Genomic DNA, 19,178 nt, shown 5'->3' with positions numbered 1-19,178 from the left:
AGATGTCCCCCCAAAGCCTCATTTGGTCATAGGTGGGGAGTTTCAAAGGTAGCCAGATTAGGGTGTGTGAATATGGATAAGGACGTGATACTGGGATTAAGGGTGTGGATAATAGAAGCCCGACCCTGGGCATGGGTGGCACCAATCAATAGGCTTGTAGCCTGGATGGAATATAAAGAGAGAGAGGGAAGTCAGGCTGCTGCTACTGTTGCTGCTGCTTGCTACTTTGCTGCCTTCTGCCTGCCACACTGTGAATTGTTTCTCCTCTGTGATGCCCCACTGCCCTGCAATATCTCAGCACCCTTGTGACCCATTTATGGCACCCCACTGACCACCACACACCACTGGGCAGTGTTCCTTATGTTGAAGAAATATAATAGGGCCAGGGATTTAGCTCAGTGGTTCCAGTGCCTGCCTCACAAGTGCAAGGTCCCGAGTTGGATCCCCGGTAGCAAAAAAAAAAAAAAATGTTTAAAGCTTGCTATTTTGATGTACTCCCAGGTGAGCATCGGGGTTGCAAGGAGAGGCATGTGGCTGGGTCTTAGGCATGTATGATGATACTCCTGTCATTGTGATCCTGTCTGTAGGTTAATACAGACGTTGGACAGTATTGTAATGTTTCCTTCAAATCATTTTCACAAATGCCCACCCCCCCAGATCTGCATCCCTACAGAATTTATCACCTCTTGTGCAGCCTCTCAGGCCTCAGAGCATTGGTGTTGGTGGCAGAGCAGTCCTAGTTAATCACGGGAAGGATGACATCTTGAATAGTTTACAAACTTTTTCCCGGGACCTCAGATTGCATATGTCAATTACCTCTGTAATATATTTCTCTATAAATTTTGTTTACCCCTCCCAAATACTATTGGTAAAATCTCTTATCATCCTTTCCTTTGAAATCATCAAACATCACAATTAAGAGTCCAAACAGTGCTTTGGATTAGAGGCACCTTGTAGTCACACTGGTCTGGCACCAGCACTTTTCGTAAGTACTCTAGCTGAGGCTTGGCCTAGGGGCATCCATGTTTAATGGCTGCTTTTCACTTCCTCAGCTCTGTGGCTCATGTGCTTTACAGGATGCTTCCTCCTAAGTCACCAGCATACGTGTTCTGATGTTGTCTGGCCTCTTAATAGCAGTTTTATCTTTTCTAATGTTTTCACTCCCAAATGAAGGATTTTTAAATTCATTTTCAGGACTTGCAACCTTTTAACGAACCCTTATATTATGCTGCTACAGCTTATGAAATATTTTAAATTATAACAATTATAAATGCTTACACTGTAGCAAGTAATTGCGGAAACCACCCACAGAGGTTCCTGGGTGAGAACAAAGACCTTGCTCTCTGGACCCGGATGAAAGTGGAGATGGGCGTGGTAGTGCTTGTCTGTAATCCCAGCTCTCTGGGAGACTGAGGCAGGTAGATTGCAAGTTTGAATCTAGCCTAGGCAACTTAGTGATTTAGTGAGAACTTGTCTCAAAATTAAAAATAAAACAGAAGGGCTGGGCTTGTAGGCCTCTGTGAAGGCCCTGGATTTGATCTCCAATACTGGGATGGGGGTTGGTGGGTCTTTTTGCTCCCTTCCTGAAGTGGCCACTGTATGGCACTAGCAGGCAGACAGTGACTGTACAATGCAGCAGGCAACTCCCACTGTAGCTGGGCAGGGTTGCTGGTGTGGTAAAGGAAGTGAGGATGGGGAACCAACAGCGTCTGCTATACACCTCCTAGGGCTGGCCTGACGATAGAAGTAGTTAACTACAAGGAAGCCTTCATTATACCGCCGCCCCCCCCCCCCCATCAGAGGGGATGGAGCACGATGCCATCAGTCACAGAGTATGCAGCAAGACGGAGCAGGGACCCAAGGGGGCTGGAAAGGAGGGGTAGAGAGGGAGAGGGATATTGGACAGGGTGGATGTAACATCTCAGGGCCCTTACCCTGGAGGATGGGCGTGAGCGGGGTGGAAGGGGAGAGCGGAAGTTGCGCCCCTTACTACTGGGTGCAGAAGGATGAACTATCTGCTTATCGCTGGGCAGCACAAGGCCTCATGGTGTGTACAGAACCTCCAAGGGCCGGATCCCATCTAATCTGCAAACAACCCAAGGAAGGAGGCAGGACCAAGCGGATGCTCAGCTTCTCTTTCCAGATGGGGAAACTGAAGGTGATCAAAAGGTTTGCCCAGGCCACTTGGCTGGGAAGTGATGGGGAAAGCCCATTAAGTGACCCTGGACCACATGGCAGCCGGTGATAGTCACACACAGGTTAGCATGCGCGCATGATTAGTCCGGCAGAAGTTAATCTTAGAGTGTCACACTCCAGCCAGAGGGGGCACGGAGGGATCTCAAAGCACAGGTTGAGGGGCTCCACCCCTGTGGCTTCTGATACAGGAGGTGGGAGTGGGCCTCTGGAATTGGTGCTTCTAATAAATGCCCAGCAGACGCTGGTGCTGCTCGGGAGCAGACTCTGAGACGCCAGTTTAGAGCCAACGGTACAATCTGAGGCAGCTGCCAATGCTGTGGCTTGGGGCAGGAGAGTATACTTAACCCGGCTATGTTACTATACATCAGGGCCTCTCAGAATACCCGTCAAGGGACTGAAAGTCGCCAGGTAAGTCGTCTGGATATTGCAAGCAAAGAACAGACAAGTGGGGAGTAGAATTGGGTGAGACGAGATCACTAGTTTCATACTTTTTCTTGTCTATTTTGCCAGTTTCATTATGCATACAAACAATACAACACATCCCCTCCTTTTTGTACAAAAAGCTGTATCACTGCTCTGTTCATTTGGTCTAAAGTGCAACTCATGCCCAGTATTTCCTTATTAATTTTTTTTGTCTGGTTGATTTATCCATTGCTAAAGGTGGGGTTTTTGTATTATGATTATATCACATCTGGTTCTTTCTTTATGCCCATTAATATTTGGTGTATGCACTTAAGTGTTGGCATTTTGGGTGTATATACACACATATAATTGCTAATATCTACTGATGAGTTATCGTTACTAAATGATGACCTTTGTGTCTTTTGACTTGAAATCTATTTTTTGCATAATTTGAAAGAAAAATCTACAGAAAGAGAAGCCTTGATAATCCATACACCTCGAACATTGTGAAATGTTGTCATCTATTTAAAAAATTGCTTATCGTTTAAAAATGTATTGAAAGATAGTGTTGCCGTGCCACAAATTCTCATTTCCAGAAGCAGCCATAGATGAGGTGTGTGTTCCTGGTTATAAAGCAATACGTGCTCGTTGCGATATGTTACGGAAAATACAGCAAGTGTAGAAATTATGTGCATTTCAAAAACCCACCGCGCACGGAGCTCTGCCCAAGTTCCCCTACGTCAATATTCCCCTTCCCGATCCGGGAACGTGGTCCTTCCTGCAGCCGCAGCGATTAGCCACTAGGTGGTGCTGTGGAGCAGGGGGGCGGAGTGGGACAGAAGGAGGGGGCGCGGCAGCACGTGACCTGGGCCCGGGTTCCCGCGTCACGTGACAGGCCCCGGAAGCGGCTGCCGGGCAGCCGAAAGGATGGCTGGGGCCAGTCGCTGAGCTGACCGGGTGGGCTGTGCCGAAGCAGGAGCTGGAGCCAGAGCCGGACGGAATCCAGGCGGTGAGTGCGGCGCTGAGTGCGGGCCGCGGTCGCCGCCTGGCGGGGCCCTGCTCCGCTTCCTCCCGGCTCAGCAGATGCTGCGGGTCGGGGACCGGACCCGCCGGCTGACCTTCCCGCGCGAGGCGGAGAGGAGCCCCTGGTCCCGGCGCTGTTTCCCGGCGCCTAGCGAGGTTGGGGCTCCCGGTCCCGCCTGACAGGTGGGGAATCTGACGATCACCCAAACGACCGGCTCGGGCTTCTCCCAGCTCCCCGGACCGGCTTGCGCTCTCGGGCGAGCCTCCCTTGCCGGCTGCTGGAGCGGTGCCCCAGACTTGGTAAAAAGGGGACTTCAGGTCACAGCCCCAGAGTTACGAGACCTGGGCGTCACCTGGGGCAGCACCCTCCTCGGACAGTAGGGGAAACCGAGGCCCAGGAGTCGCTGGCCAGAGGCTTGCCTGAGGTCACCCAGAGCGACCACAAGCCCTGTGTCCCTGAGCTCCCCAGCTGTTTGCCTTCCCACACCGCCTCCTGAGGGAAGCTTGACGCGTGAAAGGCGCCGCTCCAGCTCCGCTGAGTCCTCGCCTTGTTTAGCTCTGCCTTCTCCGTGCCTGGGGATTTAGATTGGCTCAGGGTGTGGCTCCCTGTTCGCACACGATTTTTCTGCGAACTCATCATTCTGTAGCTTTGGTTCCTAAATGTCCTGCAATTTTGTCCTATGAAGAATAGGAAATATGGTTTGGAGTGTGCCCCTGGCTCGCCTGTGGTGGAGGAGAGCCTGGGCATTAACTGGAGAATGGGACGAGCTCTGCTTTATTTTTTCTGTAAGTTGGCCGATTTAGAGGAGACTGGTTATTTAAATGGGTGTTTTGCAGCTCTTTGAGTCTTGCTGAAACAAAATAGCATGACATATTGGAAAGAAAAGAGACGCGGCTTTAGGAGATTTTGTTTCAGCTTTGCTAGTTACTCAGCCACCTTAGGCAATTGCCATCCTCTCCCAGATGTAGGTCCTTAATCTGTACGAGGGTAGGGTTGAATCCCTTGGGCTCTGACATTCTCTGCATCTAGATCTTTTCTTTTTTTATCCAGAGTAATTAATTTTTCTTCCTGTGTACACTGTCAGCCTGCAGTACAACAAAACTTAATCCACTTGTCCAGGAAGCAGTTTCCTGTGCTTACTTGACTTGGGATGCTCCTCCTCTTTGTATTATGGTGAAGCTAAGTGCTGACAGCTGAATGTAATTTGTCTTGATCATGATCAGGGCCCTCTTTGGACTCTTTTCTAGCCTGTAGGTTCCAGTGTTACTCACATTTGGCATACTTTTCTTTAAAGATGTTCTCAAGGTTAAAAAGTAAGAGGCTGTGTGCAGCGGATAGTGCTCTGGTGACAGCTAAGTTGCTGCGCTCCTGTTTTTTGGTTGTGCCTTTTATAATTGCCTGCTCTTGAGTCCTTATTTTCTCTTTAAACCATGTAGCTGTTCATTCAGCCTTATCTTCCTGCAGTCCAAAGTGCTCCGAGCTGTCTTTGTCTATTCCTAAAGCTGTGAGAGGAAAGGGTTTCATTTGCTTTGTGATATTCCAGAGACTACAACTAGGAACATCGGGAAGTGGTTTTGGGGGAGCATGAATGCTTTTAAAGAGTTAGTTGTCTCTGGCAAGGGAACACAGGGCCTGGAGCCCCTGTCATGGCGGTCGTGGTTCTGAGTAATCACCTTGGGACATGTTGCAGATCAAATAACTGTTGAGTTGAAGACTGGCCTAGTAGTTTTAAGTTTTTCTCCTTTTTATTCCCTCTCCACCATGAAGATCTCAGTTCTTTAACTATTTCATAGATACGAAATAAGGGTCAGGTGCTACAGGGTCATTGCCGTTAATGAAACATTTCTTTTCTCCCCCTGAGCTGAAGTGAGATCCTATCCTACACCTCAGCTGCGTGGACGGTCTCTTGTTTATGCTTTTGCTGGCCTGGGGCTGAAAACCCTTCCAGGAGGGCGTTGCTGATTAATACTGCTAGCACTTAGAGCAGCTTTTCTTTTTCCCATCAAGAAACTCACATTGAGTGTATTTATCTGCAATCCAGGCCTTGGGGAAATCCTGTACTGCCCTCATTTGGCCAGACCTTGCTGAGTGAAGCACAAGAAATAGACTTCTGTGTAGTAAGTGTGGTGGGGTCCCCTGCCTGGGGCCTCAGGGGGTGCCAGAGTGGAAACCACAAGTTGCTGTGTTGGTGCTGTGCCCTCTCCTGGCCCCCCCCCCCCAACACATATCCCTGGAAGCCTGGACACCTGGGCCAGCTCTCAACGACCCTCTTTTGGGGAAAGGCTCCTCTGTGCTTCCCTTTTCCATGCAGCCAGAAATCTGCCCTCATGGGCTGCAGTGCTCATGGCTCTAGGATCACTGTTTCCAAGGTGGGGCCCTGACTAAGCTTCCAGAGTATTAAATGGAGAAAGTACTGTAGAGTTTCTGTAGTGAACCTCCTGCCTTTCCGTCCAAGAACGTCTCCATAGCAATAATCACAATTGTTTCCATTGATGAGGATCCATCACGTGCCTGACATCATGCCTAGCGTTTATTTATTTATCTTCCCAGCAGTATTGTGATGTAGGAGTTATTAATGATGTCTTTCAAGTGAGGGAGTCAAGGCAAAAGGAGATTAAGTAGCTTGGCTCAGAGTCGCACAGATAGACTCCAAACAGAGATTTTTCCACCCACTATTGGGACCTGAATGAAGGGTCTTACACTGAGTCACATCCCCAGTGCTTTTCTGTTTTTAAGTTTTGAGATAGCATTTTGCAAAGTTGCCCAGGCTGGAGTTGAACTCATGTTCCTCCTGCCTCAGCCTCCTGAGTATCTGGAATCACAGGCAGTTGTTACTGTGTCCAGCCAAATAGAGTACTTCTTATTGTGCAGAAAACACTCTTCTGAATCTCACCCCAGACTCTAGGGCCAGTTTTGTCCTGGAGATTGGAGACGGGGTAGGGAATGGTGTGGTGGAAAGAACATGGGGCTGGGACCTGGTTTGCTGGATTCTGATCTCCCACCTTTCACCAGCTGGGACCTGGATGGACCATCTTCCTCGGGCGGGCCTTGGTTTTCTCCCCTTTAATCAGGAAGCTGCAGCAGGATCTTCTCTGAGGTTACCCAAGGTCCTAACCCCTAGCGGCCTTTGTGATTGTAGGTAAAAAGTGAGGGTGTTTGCCTTCTCAGCAGCTGCCGTGCAGGGGCTGCTGAGGTCAGCAGCTGCCCTGGGGCTGCCCTAGCCTTAGACTGGTTCACGCCTGAGTCCCCATTCTTGCGATGCACCCTGGTGGTAGGTGTGGAAAATTGGTGTAGAAGTCATCGACTTTCACTTCCCTTCCTGCAGACCACAGGTAGCCAGCCCATCTGTGTCCTTGCCTCCGTCTCTAGAATTCTGGCAGTGAGCAAGAGAAAATGTGTGGTGAGGACTTTCTGCTGTTCTGGATTCCAAAGTCCAACTCCGCATCATTGTTTCAAAATAATGGCCAGCACTTGAAGTTTGCAGATATCACCATTGTATTATGGTGGGAGATGAGGCCTGACGTGTACCCATCATAATAAGATTGTATTTTTTTCTCGTGCCTTCTATAAACCTGTTTATAGTTAGCGTCATGTAGAAAGCTGGTTAAAAATAAAATGCTCCTGGAAATGCACCCTGGAATCAGGTTGGGTCTAGAGATCTCTGATATTTTTCCCTTTTCTTTTCGTTTTAATCTATTTAACTCTGTATATGCCAAGGTATTATCATTTCAACATATAATTAGTGCAACATTATAAAGTCATGAAATATGTCACCATTTTTTGTACCAAGTCTTTGAAATCCAGCGTGTAGGCATTTCAGATTTGATGGGCCAGGTTTCACGGTACAGTTTTAGAATATTTTAGCATCTCTTGAGTCTTAATCCTGCTTTATTTTGCACAAACTCAGCCACTGAAAAAACTGAATTTCTGAAATTTTAGAAGTATACTTAGAAATCATGTAATGTAGGCCTCTTAATTCTATACCGAAGTAATAAAATAATGATGGGGTTTGCAGGTCTCTTTGATGGGTAGAGCATGTTCTCCTGAGCCCTGATATACCATACTGGTTTAAAATGGAAACAGTATTTAAGAAAAGAATTTCTGTTTTTTCCTTAAAAATATCACTGCAGAGCCGGGGATTTAGCTCAGTGGTTCCTCTGCCTGCCTCGAAAGCGCAAGGTCCCAAGTTTGATCCCCGGTACCATAAAAAAAAAATCACTGCAGAGTTCTCTATAAAAATTGCACCCTCTATAAATTTAGCACATGACGCCCCCCCCAATTTAGTTTGCAAACACATTTTCTGTACTCTGTCCATTGTGTAAAGTGATTCCATCTGCTCATTTTTAGTGCCAGGCTTAAAAGGGGATAGTTTATAGATTAAAGAGCAACTCTTACCTGCCTGTACATTTGAAAGACAGTGTGTATAATGGAAGAAAGGGAATCTATCAAGGGTATAGAGCTAGTTGCTATTTCAGTGCAATTCAGGCTAAATGTACTCTCACCACCACCACCACCACCCTGTGTACAGACTTTTGTAGCCTAATGTAGGTGGATCGCATATAGCACGGTCCTTGTTCGTTGTCCCCAGGAACCCGAAGGACAAACTTGTTTTCAGCTTTCACATCTTGCAACCCTCATTTTGAGTTAACAGGTCCTAATAAAATCTCCATGTGGAGGAACTGGCAGTTGCAGCAGTAAACTTGGAAACCAGGTGTCATCAAGGGGACCCAAGGGCACGGTGGCCCTGCAGGCCAGAACTGCAGGGCGCAGCTAGAGAACAGGAGGAGGGTCTTGGTTACCAGAGAGCACAGAAGGGGCTGGCTCCCTCTCCGATGTTTAGATGCCTGCGGAACAGCTCTGAGAAAGGGCTCCTGCTTAGACTTCGCAGGGAGAACAAACGCTTTCTCTCCCAGACCTGTCTCTTCCATTTAGATTTTTATATCTAGCCAGACGAGGATCTGCAATCCTTCATTTTCCACCTGTTGTTCCTGGCCCCCAAAGAACAAGTCTAATCCGTATAATGACCTTTAAAGACAGTTTTATATCTCCTAACTTCCTGAGTTGAACCTATTCTCAGTGCTTCCCACCATTCCCCATTTAGTTGCCTGGACCCCTGGGTGTGCCAGCCTGTCATTGTTCTTGTTTTACTGTCCTGCCCAGGAAAGAGTACAGTGCACGGCTAAACTGACTGGCTCTCATCTACCTGGCTGTCTCCCTTCCTGATGTAACCTAGGATTATGTTTCCTTGTTTGACATCTATTATTATATTATTGACTTCTTTAAAGCCCCTAAGTAGCTCTTTTCTCTTTTTTATTTTTTGGTACCGGAGATTGAACTCGGGACCTTGCACTTGCCAGGCAGGCCCTGGAACCACTGAGCTAAATCTCTGGCCCCTCTTTTTTCTTTTTAAATTGGCATGCAGTTGCTAAGTTACCTCACCTGCAACTTGCTGTTATTTATTGCATTTTAGATCTATAGATTTCAGGTTTTTTTTTTTTTTTTGTACCGGGGATCGAACTCGGGACCTTGCACTTGCAAGGCGGGTGCTGGAACCACTGAGTTAAATCCCCAGCCCCTAGATTTCAGTTTTTTTGCATTTTCTTAGCAACATTCTCTTGTGGGTAAGTTCATTGTTTATATACAACATAAACAAGACTCTGTTTTTTTAGGGTTTTTTTTTTTTTTTTGGTACTGGGGATCAAAGTTGGGACCTTGTGCTTGCGAGGCAGGCGGCAGAACAAGACTCTTTATAGTGTTTGGAATACATTCAGCATCTGTACTGAGTAAGCAGCGGTGATTTCTCGGTTGATGGAGAGAAATTGGAGAACTTCAGTAGCATACAGAGTTCACTTGGAAGGTTCTCGTCCTCAGGTGATTTCAGTATGTTGGAAGAGACATTAGCTATTGTTTGCATGAATACATTCACTAGTTTCTGGAATATTAGAACTGGAGAGGAGCTGAGAGAGATTTTAGTCTACCCTCTCCACCCTTTTTTGCCATGTTTGAAAACTAACATCCTACAGAAAGAAAATTGTTCAAAGTTATGCACAAACTGGTGATGGAGGCAGGCTTAGAACTCAAGCCTCCTGACATATGTATAAACCAGCTTACTGGCTTTTGCCTGCATAGCAAGAGGGTTTCAACCTCTTGTGTTAAGATACTTCATAGATTTTTCTCCTTGATTCTCTTTGAAGTTTAATTACCCCAGAGCTGGATGCTATCCTTGAATTCCCCCAGGACTTGAGGAAATGAAGCCCTCTGAGATTTTTATCTACAACACTCTGGCAGTGAAGCTAGGCAGGGTCCTCCCTGAGATTTGCAGGTTCTGTATGGTTTGAATATAGTTTTTCCCCACCAAAACTCATACTGAGCTTGGTCCCCAGTGTAATGGCATTGAGAGGTGGTGGGATCTTTCAGAGGTAATTAGGCCATGAGGACTTGCTTCACCCTCATGAAGGGGTTAATGTAATTTCCGGGAGGATGGGTTGATTATTTATGGTGAGAGTGGGTTGTTATGAAGCAACCTTAGTACCACCCCTTTGTCCCTCTCACCGTGTGTGACCTCTCTTCTTCACGTGCCCACTGGCTTTTCACTTTTCTGCCATGCAACCACGGGGCTCTCAACAGAGGCCAAGCACACACAGGTGCCACATACTTGGAAAGTCTTGGACCTTCAGGACAGTGAGATTTTTCTTTATAAATTACCCAGGCTCAGGTATTCTGTTGTAGCAACAGAAAACAGATGTGGGTCTGTTACTGACTTTCTGCCAAGTACCTTCCTTGTGAGATTGTGTGGGATCTTTCACATGTTCCAGTTGGGTATCTTAGTTACTTTCTCATTTTTGGGACAAAATACCTAATACCCACAAGTTAAAGGAGGAAAGGTTTATTTTGGTGCACAGTTTGTAGAGGTTTCAGTCCATAGTTGATTGGCTCCAAGTCAAGGCAGCATGGCAGAGGGGCGTGGCAGAGGAGAAAGAGTTCATGACATGGCTGCAAGAAGCAAGAAGCGACGAAGGGAGGAGGAAGGATGAGCATTATCCTTGGCAGCACCCACAGCTGCCAACTCTCCCCTCCAGGTTTCACCTCCTAACATCACACTCAGCTAAAATGCATCGGTGGACGGATCCAGTATCATACACCCACAGTCCAGTCACCCCCCGCCATGAGTGCATGAAGGGTTTTGTGGGGACATCTAGACATAAATCATAACATTCTGACCTAAAAGACTCATCTCTTTAAGAAAAATGCATTGAGTCCATCTCTAAGAGTTGCCAAAAGACCTAACAGTTTCAGCATTGCTGAAAAGTCCAACTCAAAATCTCCTCTGAGATATAAGGCAGAGTCTTAGCTGTGAGCCCCTGTAAAAATGAAAAGAAAGTTAAACACTTCCAACATACAATGGCACAAGATAGACATTCCCATTCCAAAAGGTACAAATAGAGGGATAGAGTCAAATGAGATCAAAGCAAGACCAAAATCTAGCAGGGCAAGCATCAAATCCCATAGTTCCATGTCCAACACGAGGACAATCTGTGGCAGGTTATGAACTCCAAAGGGCTTAGGTGGCCTCACCCCTGTGGTACTGCTGGTGGTTGGGTCCCTCATCACTTCTCTTTTGGGCTGGCTTTGGTCACTTCTTGCAGCTTTGCTCAGATGACCTGTGTTTGTGGCATCTTCAAAAAAGGCATCTCCCCTTTTTGGGCCACTGTACTTTCAGCTTAACACTCCCAGTTTCATACACTGCCCTCTCGGGAGCACACTACCTGGCCTTTCAGGACGACTTCTGAAATTTGGGTAGAATTCTTGCATTCTGTGTGTGCCTAAAACCAGCACCATATGGATGATGCCAAGGTCTGCCATGAGCTGAGCAGTAGCCAGGTTTCCTTTTCTCTTGGCTGTAGGGGTTGAATGCCTGGATTGCTGAGAACTATGAACCCAATCCTGAGGAACAAATTCCCCAGGTCCTGCCATTCTGGAGCATGGTTCCCTGGAGCTCTCTTCTCGAAGCAGTCTTTCACCTTTGCAGTTTTGATCCTACAAAAGGTAGAGTCCTGCCGGTTCTTATGATACCCTCAGGCCATCTTTTCTGTTGTCCTGGTCCTTCTCAGCGACCAAGTTCTCCTCTGCTCCATCTTTGTAGGCCATAGCTTTATTAGAGTTTCCTTACCTAGCCAAACTCAAAACTTTTTAAATCATTCTGCTGGGCCATTTGCTCTTGACTTTGAAGGTACAGCTAGCTAATAGCCCCCAACAGTAGCCATGGCACTGCCTCAGCATTAGACTGCCTTGAAATTTCTTCCCCTGGATTAATTAATGTGCTGCCCTTAATCTGTCTCCTACAATTTCTCTGGACATGAGCAAAATGCAGATAAATTTTCTGCCAAAGTATTAATGCATGGTCTGGAGTCCAGCTGCCAATGCAGTCCTTGTTCCCAACTGAAATCTCCTGAGTCTAGTCTTTACCAGCTCTATTTCTGTCAGCATTCTGGTCTTCTGAACTCTGACTAGAATCTCTCATCCAGCTTGGCTCATACCATTCTATGGCTGCTTCTCCAGCTGGCATTTTCAAAACTTTCCAAACTCTTCCCACAAGCCAGTTCCAAAGGCTTCTGAATCACATGGTCATGTACAGTCCCAGTAACAAGCCCACCTCTGGTACCAAAATCTGTCTTAATTACTTTCTCATTTCTGGGACAAAATACCTAATACCCACAAGTTAAAAGAAGGTTTATTTTGGCTCGAGGTTTATAGAGGTTTCAGTACATAGTCAGCTGGCTCCAAGTCAGGGCAGTGTGGCAGAGGGGCATCGCAGAGGAGAAAAAGTTTATGACCTGGCGGCCAGAAGGGAAGAGGAAGGATGTACACCCTAGGCAGCACCCACAGTGACCCACCTCTTCCTATCAGGCTTCAGTTCCCAACATCACACCCTGATAAGACCCATCAATGGACTAATCTAGTATTACACACCCACGGTCCAGTCACCTCCCAAAAGCAACACCTGTAAGTGCATGAGATTTTAGGGGGACATCTAGATATAAGCCGTAACAGTGGGAGAAAGTCGCCTGGTTCTGGGGCAGGGCCACTTTTCAATAGTTTCCAGGGACTGGCCTTGTGGAGCCCTTGGCATAGAGCTGTCCTATGGCATCTGGTGTTGGGGTGTTATGGTTTAGATCTAGAATGTCCCCCCAAAGTCTCATGTGGTTAGAGGTAGGGCATTTGAGAGGTGATTGGATAATGGGGGTGCTACGCCCATCAGTAGATTCATCCATTGATGAGTTCATAGCTAAATGTGGCATGAGGAGTTGGGGACAGGTTGGAAGAGCCATGTCCCTGGAGCTGCCTTTGGAGGGTGCAGACCTTTCTCTGGCTTCTCTCCTCTGCTTCCTGGCTGCCATGGGTTGAGCACCTTTCCTCTGCATTGCGCTTCAGCCAGGCTCTTTCTGTCTTGGAGCCAGTGGAACTGTGAGCCGAATAATTCTCTCTCCCTGTAAGTTGCAGGTGTCGAGTATTTTGTCCTTGCGATGGAAAAGCAATGAATACAGGGTGAATGGGGTGTTGTAATGCTGGTTGGCTGTCTGGTCTCTGTGTCAGATTTCTGAGATTGCACATCAGACTCAGGTGAGGTTCAGCCACATTCTCCCAAGTGTCAGAACTTTTATTTCTAATCTTGTTGTCAATGTACATTCCCCCTTACTTGATTGCATGTCTTGAAGGGCAGGAAGTTGGCTCTTTTTCACTGTAGTATCCCTCACAGCTCCCTGCACTGCTTTCAGTAGATGTTCCCAGTTCAGACGGAGGAGCATCATGATGGATGCACATTTTCTGCTTTGCTGCTCCCTATCTGTAGCAGGGTGGATCCTGCATCCTGGGGGCTCATTCTTCATGTGTAAGATGTGGGGTTGGAGTGCGTTTAGCAGCAGTCTGTAGGTCTCTGGGGGCTTCTACAGCGCCCACAGGGTTCCTCGTCATGTGTCTTAGAGCAGCCCTTGGTCTTGCTTTTCTACAGTAGCCTCAGGGAGAGATTCCACAGGGGACTCCACCCTTCCCAACCTTCAGCCTCACACAACGGGAAGGGCTGCTTCTTTCACCCTCTTTTAAACTTGAGCAAACTCATTAAAATTAAAAGGAAGATGGTGTGGCAGAGAACAGGGGGTGTGATACCTTTCCTGCCCTTCATAAAGGTCACTGCTGACCCTCCTGTTAAAGATGGGTTAATGAGACAAGGGTAACATTTGTTTTATATGACATGGAATCCTTCAAAAATGGACTGGAGCCAGGCATGGTGGCACACGCCTGTACTCCCAGCACTCTGAGAATTAGAAGGTTGAGCTTAGCCTGGGCAACTTAGATGCCTAGTGAGGCCTTGTCTCCAGAGTATTAAAGAGGGCTGGGTCTGTAGCTCAGTGAGAAGGCCCTGAGATCAGTCCTGAGCGGGAAACCCCGCAAGGAAGGCCTGTGTATTCAGATTCTCCTTGGCCTCCCTGGGTAGAATTCCTTCCCTATATCCAGGGATAATGAGGATCTTCCAAGGAGAAGGGCGAAGAAAGTGGCCATTCTACGTTCAGTGGCAGCTTTGGGGGAGAGGAGAAGAATTCTGGTATTTAGGACCTGCTCTGGGCCAGGAGAAGGCTGAGGGGCTTTGCTGCTGAGGGCCCAGTTAGTTAGGGCTGTGGATGGGAGGTAGGGAGATGAAGGCAGGGCTCCATGCGACCTCATGTTCCTGGCCTTTCTCGGAGATGCTCCAGCTGCCATTTCTCACTTTTCAATTTGGCAGCCCCGGGGTGAGGGGGTGAGGGTTTCTGATAGCTTCTTATGCTGTGCTGGGGATCGATCCCAGCGCCTTCCCCCGGAGCTACATCCCCTGATCTTTAACAGTAGCAACAACAACAATTTGAAGGTTTAAAATTTTTTCTGTTTGGTACTGGGGATCGAACTTGGGTCGTTGCATTTGCGAGGCAGGCAGCAGAACCACTGAGCTAAATCCCTGGGTATTTAAAAACATTTAAAAAATAAATTTTATTTTTTTCCATTCCCCCTCCTCTTGCGCCCCTCCCCTCCCTATGTACAAAAGCTTTGTTTCCCCTTTTCCCTTTTATTTTCCCTTTTTTTTCCTGTCCGTTTCTCCCTTTGTCCTTCCCTCCTCTCTTGTTCCCCTTTCCGTCTGAACGTTTTTCTTCCCATTTACCAATAAAAAATTTGAAGTTTTGAGAGAGGGTCTTGCTAAGTTGCCCAGGCTGGGCTCAGATTTGTGATTGTCTTGCCTTAGCTCCCCGGAGTGCTGGGAGGACAGATGTGTGCCTCGGTGCCCAGCTCCCGATAATGCCTGCAGAGGACAGAACAAGCCTGAGGCCACGGCAGAAAGGAGGCGGTCAAGACTGGTAGTTCTTGGACCCAGTGAGGAGTCTGACAGGACTGAGTTGCCCAGAGGGTGGGCCTTTCCCTCTTCCCTCTCCTCTCTTTCCTCCTCTTTTTAAAAGGATCCTCAGGGCCTGTACAGGCTGCCACAGAGCTACGGGGAACAAGGCCATGTATACCAAGATTCTCTAGTGAGGGCAAAGGAAAGAGGGTCCAGTGAGAAATACCCATCCTCTGAGAGCTTGCTCTTGGGAGAGACGTGTGCGTGACTTTTGTTCAAGGAACAAGAAATTGGCCCCGTGGAAGGAGTAGTTAACCCTGGCAGGGGGAACAGGAAGGCTTCTTGGAAGTGCTTCTCTGCATCGGCCCCGCCCTCCCTGCACCCCGCACTGCCTCGTCTCTGCTCTGTTCAGTTCAGGTGCACCGAGGAAAATGTAGGCATTTATGAGTGGCGTGCACCGGGAGGGCTGGCAGCACGAGCTGAGGGAGCTCAGCCTGGCCCCGTGTACTTTGCACCTCTTGAATTTCCCTTGGTACCAGGGACTGTGGCTGTACTTAATCCACAGTGCAACTGGCCCTGTAAGCAGCTGTGACCATGGCTGCTCCTGCCCCAGAGCCTGCCCCAGACTTGGAGCTCATGGGCCCAGCTGCTGCAGGTGTTAACGCTGACCCTGTGCCCCCAGCCACCATGTCCACAGAGAGGCTCCGGAATGAAGACTACCAGGACTACAGCTCCACTGACGCCAGCCCGGAGGAGAGCCCGTCGGAGGGTCTGGGCAACTTCTCCCCCGGTGCCTACCAGCGTTTTGGGGAAAGCAACAACACAACGTGAGTAGCTGCTACCTTCTCCCCCGGGGTGGGAGTCGTGTTCCAAAGTGTGCCTGCCCCTCTTGTCAGTTCCGCACTGTAGAAAGTGAGCTGTGCAGAGTCAGTGAGTGACAGCCGGGTAAGGGACAGCACCGAGAGTCACCCTCTTGCCTGCCACTGTTTCTTACTCTGTGTTTCAGCTGGTAGTCAGAGAACTCGGGTGCTCAGTAAGCGCTTGGACTTAAGCGTGTAGAGAGGACGTTGTCTTATTTCAGAACCATGTGTCATCTGCACTAGAACTTTAAATGCCACAAGCCCAGTCGGAAGCCTCCTTGGCACACCACCCCCACTTCCGCCCCATCCCAGAGGAGCCACTCCAGCTGCTGCAGAAGGGAGCAGAGGGAGCAGTCGCTTCTGAACCTAAACATTCCAGCAGCCGGTGGGGAAGAGGAGAATACTTTGGTTCCTTAAAGAGAGCTTAGGTCTTGTCCCTGGAAACTGAAACCGGAGACCACTCTGGGCTGAATTTGGCACTTTTGGGCCTCACTTTACCCAAATGTAAGAACCAATTTGAGGGGCCTGACCTCAAGCTGTGCTGTGTGGTGATCAGCACTTGAATCGGAAGATTCAGAGGGCGCTTTTTCCTCCACGGTTTCCCAGCTGCCTCCTGAGCTCAGCAGACTGCTGATGTCTCTTGGGACCGCAGGACCCTGTCCTTTGGAGCTCTGCTTCTCATCTCCAATCCTAGCTTTCACCCTTCCTGTGTTCCCTTGTGGGCTGGGGTCGTCTGTGTCCTAGGGTTCTGTCGTCCCGGGACCACAGAAGCTTGTCTTAGAGCCCCGTCTCTCGGACACTCTCTCCCGGGAAGGCTGTTGTCTTCTGTGAACCGGAATGGATCTAGAGGATTTGGTCTGTCCACAGGACCAGCCCCTCGCCACCACGAGCTGCTTTGTACAAAGATTCTGGCTTTGCAGCTCATTTCTCACATGGTGTGCTTTTGTAGATTCCCCTTTTGCATGCAGTTTTAGCTGGCAGAAAAGATTGCTTCGATGGGCTGGGGATTTAGCTCAGTGGTTTCGCTGCCTGCTGCACAAGCGCAAGGACCCGAGTTCGATCCCCGGTACCAAAAAAACAAACAAAAAACCCCTCAAAAACAAAAAAACAAAGATTGCTTCGAGCACAGCTGTCAGCAGTGAGGACCACACTTCCCCTCTGTCCTTGAACCTTGTCCACCCCATTGGCGTCCCCACGCAGAAGGAGCTCCACACACAGCCGTGGCCGGTGTCAGCTGCTCCGGGGGCCATGCTGTCACTGTGAAATTGTGCCTCAAGCTTCCCTCTCTCTGGTTTCCCTTCCACTTTTTGGCCCTTCTTGTTTTGGAGCATCAGCTTATCCATGGTTGCCATAGGAGGTCTGGAGTTTCCTTTTTACGAGGATCTGTAAAGTGCAAAAGTAACCAGCAGGCATTGTCAGGAGAGGCACCGCCAGGCTTTGGAGATTGGACGGACGCCTGCCTGTGAGCTGTTCTGAATTCCTTCTTTCCACATAGGGTTATCACTAGCAGTCAGTCCAAAGTTCCTTCCCCTACCTTGTGACACATTGAGCACCTCAGAAGATGCTTTCCTTGAGCTTGTTTTGGGCCGTTTTCCAGTGCGTACTTGGGTCTGGGCTTCCCGTCCTGCTCTGACGTTGCAGTGTGAGGCAGGGACCAGGAAAGCCTGTCTGTAGCTGATGGCAGGTGTTGCAGCCCCATCACAGTTGGTCTAGGGAGAAGGGCTCCTTTGAGACCTGGAAGACTTGTTGCTTCCTGCCTGGGGCACAGGAATGGCAGATGCTAGCATCTATGTAGAAAACATGCCCAGTGTGAGTCAGTAATGGGTTGATTTGGGGACCCTTGTTAGCCCGAGGGAACCTCTTGATATGTATGCTGTGTTAAGGACAGATTTGAGCTGAGTTCCCTGCCTGCTTGTGCTTGCCCTGCCCTGTTAGGTAGTTTGCTAAGGAACACAGTACATGGAAATACTTATAGCTTCTTGTATACACACTGACGACCCACTGGCTCTTGTGGAAGTTAAAGGTTCAGTTCAGACCCTAATTATGGGGTGCGTATGATGGTGTGTTTAGTGAGACTGTTTCGTAACATCTGATGTTATCAAGCTGTTGAATTCTTTGACGGCAGCCTCAGTGTACATTGTTGGATGCATTTTCCTTCTCGTTAAGTCACATAACAGCAGCTAGTGGTCGTGCCTCGGTGTTTCTGCCGCAGATGGGCAGGTGAGAAACCAGCTGGCTGGAACTGGCTTTCTCTAGGTGCCCTTGGGAGCGGCCCTTTGCTAAGTGTGGTCTGCAGTCATTTTGGGGTGCCCAAATCATTTCACCAAGTCTAAGAGGACAAAACACCTTCATCCTAACACTAAGGTGTCCTTGGCCTTTCCCTCTTTACACTGGTAAGGCAGATGCAGTGTGAGTGAAATGGCAGGCACTGCAGTGTGAACTGAGGAATGGTGACAGATTATGCCCATCCTCACTGTACTTTCTGCTGCCACACAGAAGGAAAAGAAATCCAGGTTCATCAAGAATGTTGAAAATAAAATGAGTGAAATCGCTAATTTTATTAAATCTTAACCCTTCAGTACAGGTTACCTAATATGCTGTATGTCAGAGACTGAAGCACAAATGAAAAATACCAAAGTGTGAGCCTTCTCAAAGCGAAGCCTGCAGTGAGAGCTGTGGCTGCTATTTGAACTAGCTGCTTTTAAAAACACTATTTTTACTAGAAAGAATAATTAAGTATAGTTCAGTCCGAACTGAATAGTTGGCATTTTCTTGGAAATGAAAGAAAAGAATCCGTTTTCTCGGAAATGAACCCATCAACTTGAAAAAAAGTCAACGGTATTTGTTGCCCACAGTGAAATTTGATCTTTCAAGCAAAATTAGAAAAAACAACCAGAAAACCTCCTTGTGTCCAGCTCTGTGAGCTTGACAGCTTCTCTCTACATAAAACTTTCTGGTGAGGGCCAGGGATTGAGCCCAGTGGTTCCACTGCCTGCCTCACAAGCACAAGGTCCTGAGTTCGAGCCCTGGTAACAACAACAACAACAAAAAACCTTTCCAGTGAGACCAGCAGCGACATTAATGAATGTGGTTTTTTGGTATTCTGTAATGAAAGGTCTTGGGCTCGGAGGATCTGCGTAACTTAGGGGACCAGTATCTGTCAAATAACCAAAGTATGATGTTAGAATTGTGCATAGGTAAAAGATCTACCAAAGAGCAAGATCACCCATGGATTTGAATATAATAAAAAGTTCACATCCCTCTTTGCAGCTAACCTCTAAGAAACTATCACTGTTTCATTTTGGAGTAGTGGGACAGAAAAATTCCCATAATGGAA

General features: G+C 48.1%; 1 protein-coding gene across 8 annotated transcripts in view; it reads left to right on the top strand.

Annotated features, from left to right (window-relative positions):
• Window positions 1-3,459: 3,459 nt before the first annotated feature.
• The window catches only part of Slc36a1 (solute carrier family 36 member 1), an 86,043-nt gene continuing 70,324 nt past the window's right edge, over window positions 3,460-19,178 (top strand). For 2 of the 8 annotated variants that reach the window (XM_087194938.1, XM_013078831.3), the window contains exons 1-2: window positions 3,460-3,607; window positions 15,664-15,808. In XM_087194938.1, coding sequence (XP_087051064.1) covers window positions 15,669-15,808 — 140 coding nt within the window. In that variant the 5' untranslated portion in view covers window positions 3,460-3,607; window positions 15,664-15,668. Of the gene's footprint in view, window positions 3,608-3,653; window positions 3,805-3,845; window positions 4,408-11,526; window positions 11,669-15,663; window positions 15,809-19,178 lie in introns of those variants that run through there. The other 6 variants (XM_087194936.1, XM_087194937.1, XM_021240987.2 and 3 more) reach the window with 5 other exon arrangements.

The sequence above is a fragment of the Heterocephalus glaber genome, unplaced genomic scaffold (genome assembly GCF_053883595.1).
Source record: "Heterocephalus glaber isolate CG9 unplaced genomic scaffold, H.glaber_assembly_v1.0 deba00001606, whole genome shotgun sequence".
Classification (NCBI taxonomy): Eukaryota; Metazoa; Chordata; class Mammalia; order Rodentia; family Bathyergidae; genus Heterocephalus; species Heterocephalus glaber.
The sequence above is the reverse complement of the archived record's forward strand: the minus strand, read 5'-3'. Positions and strand labels throughout refer to the sequence as shown.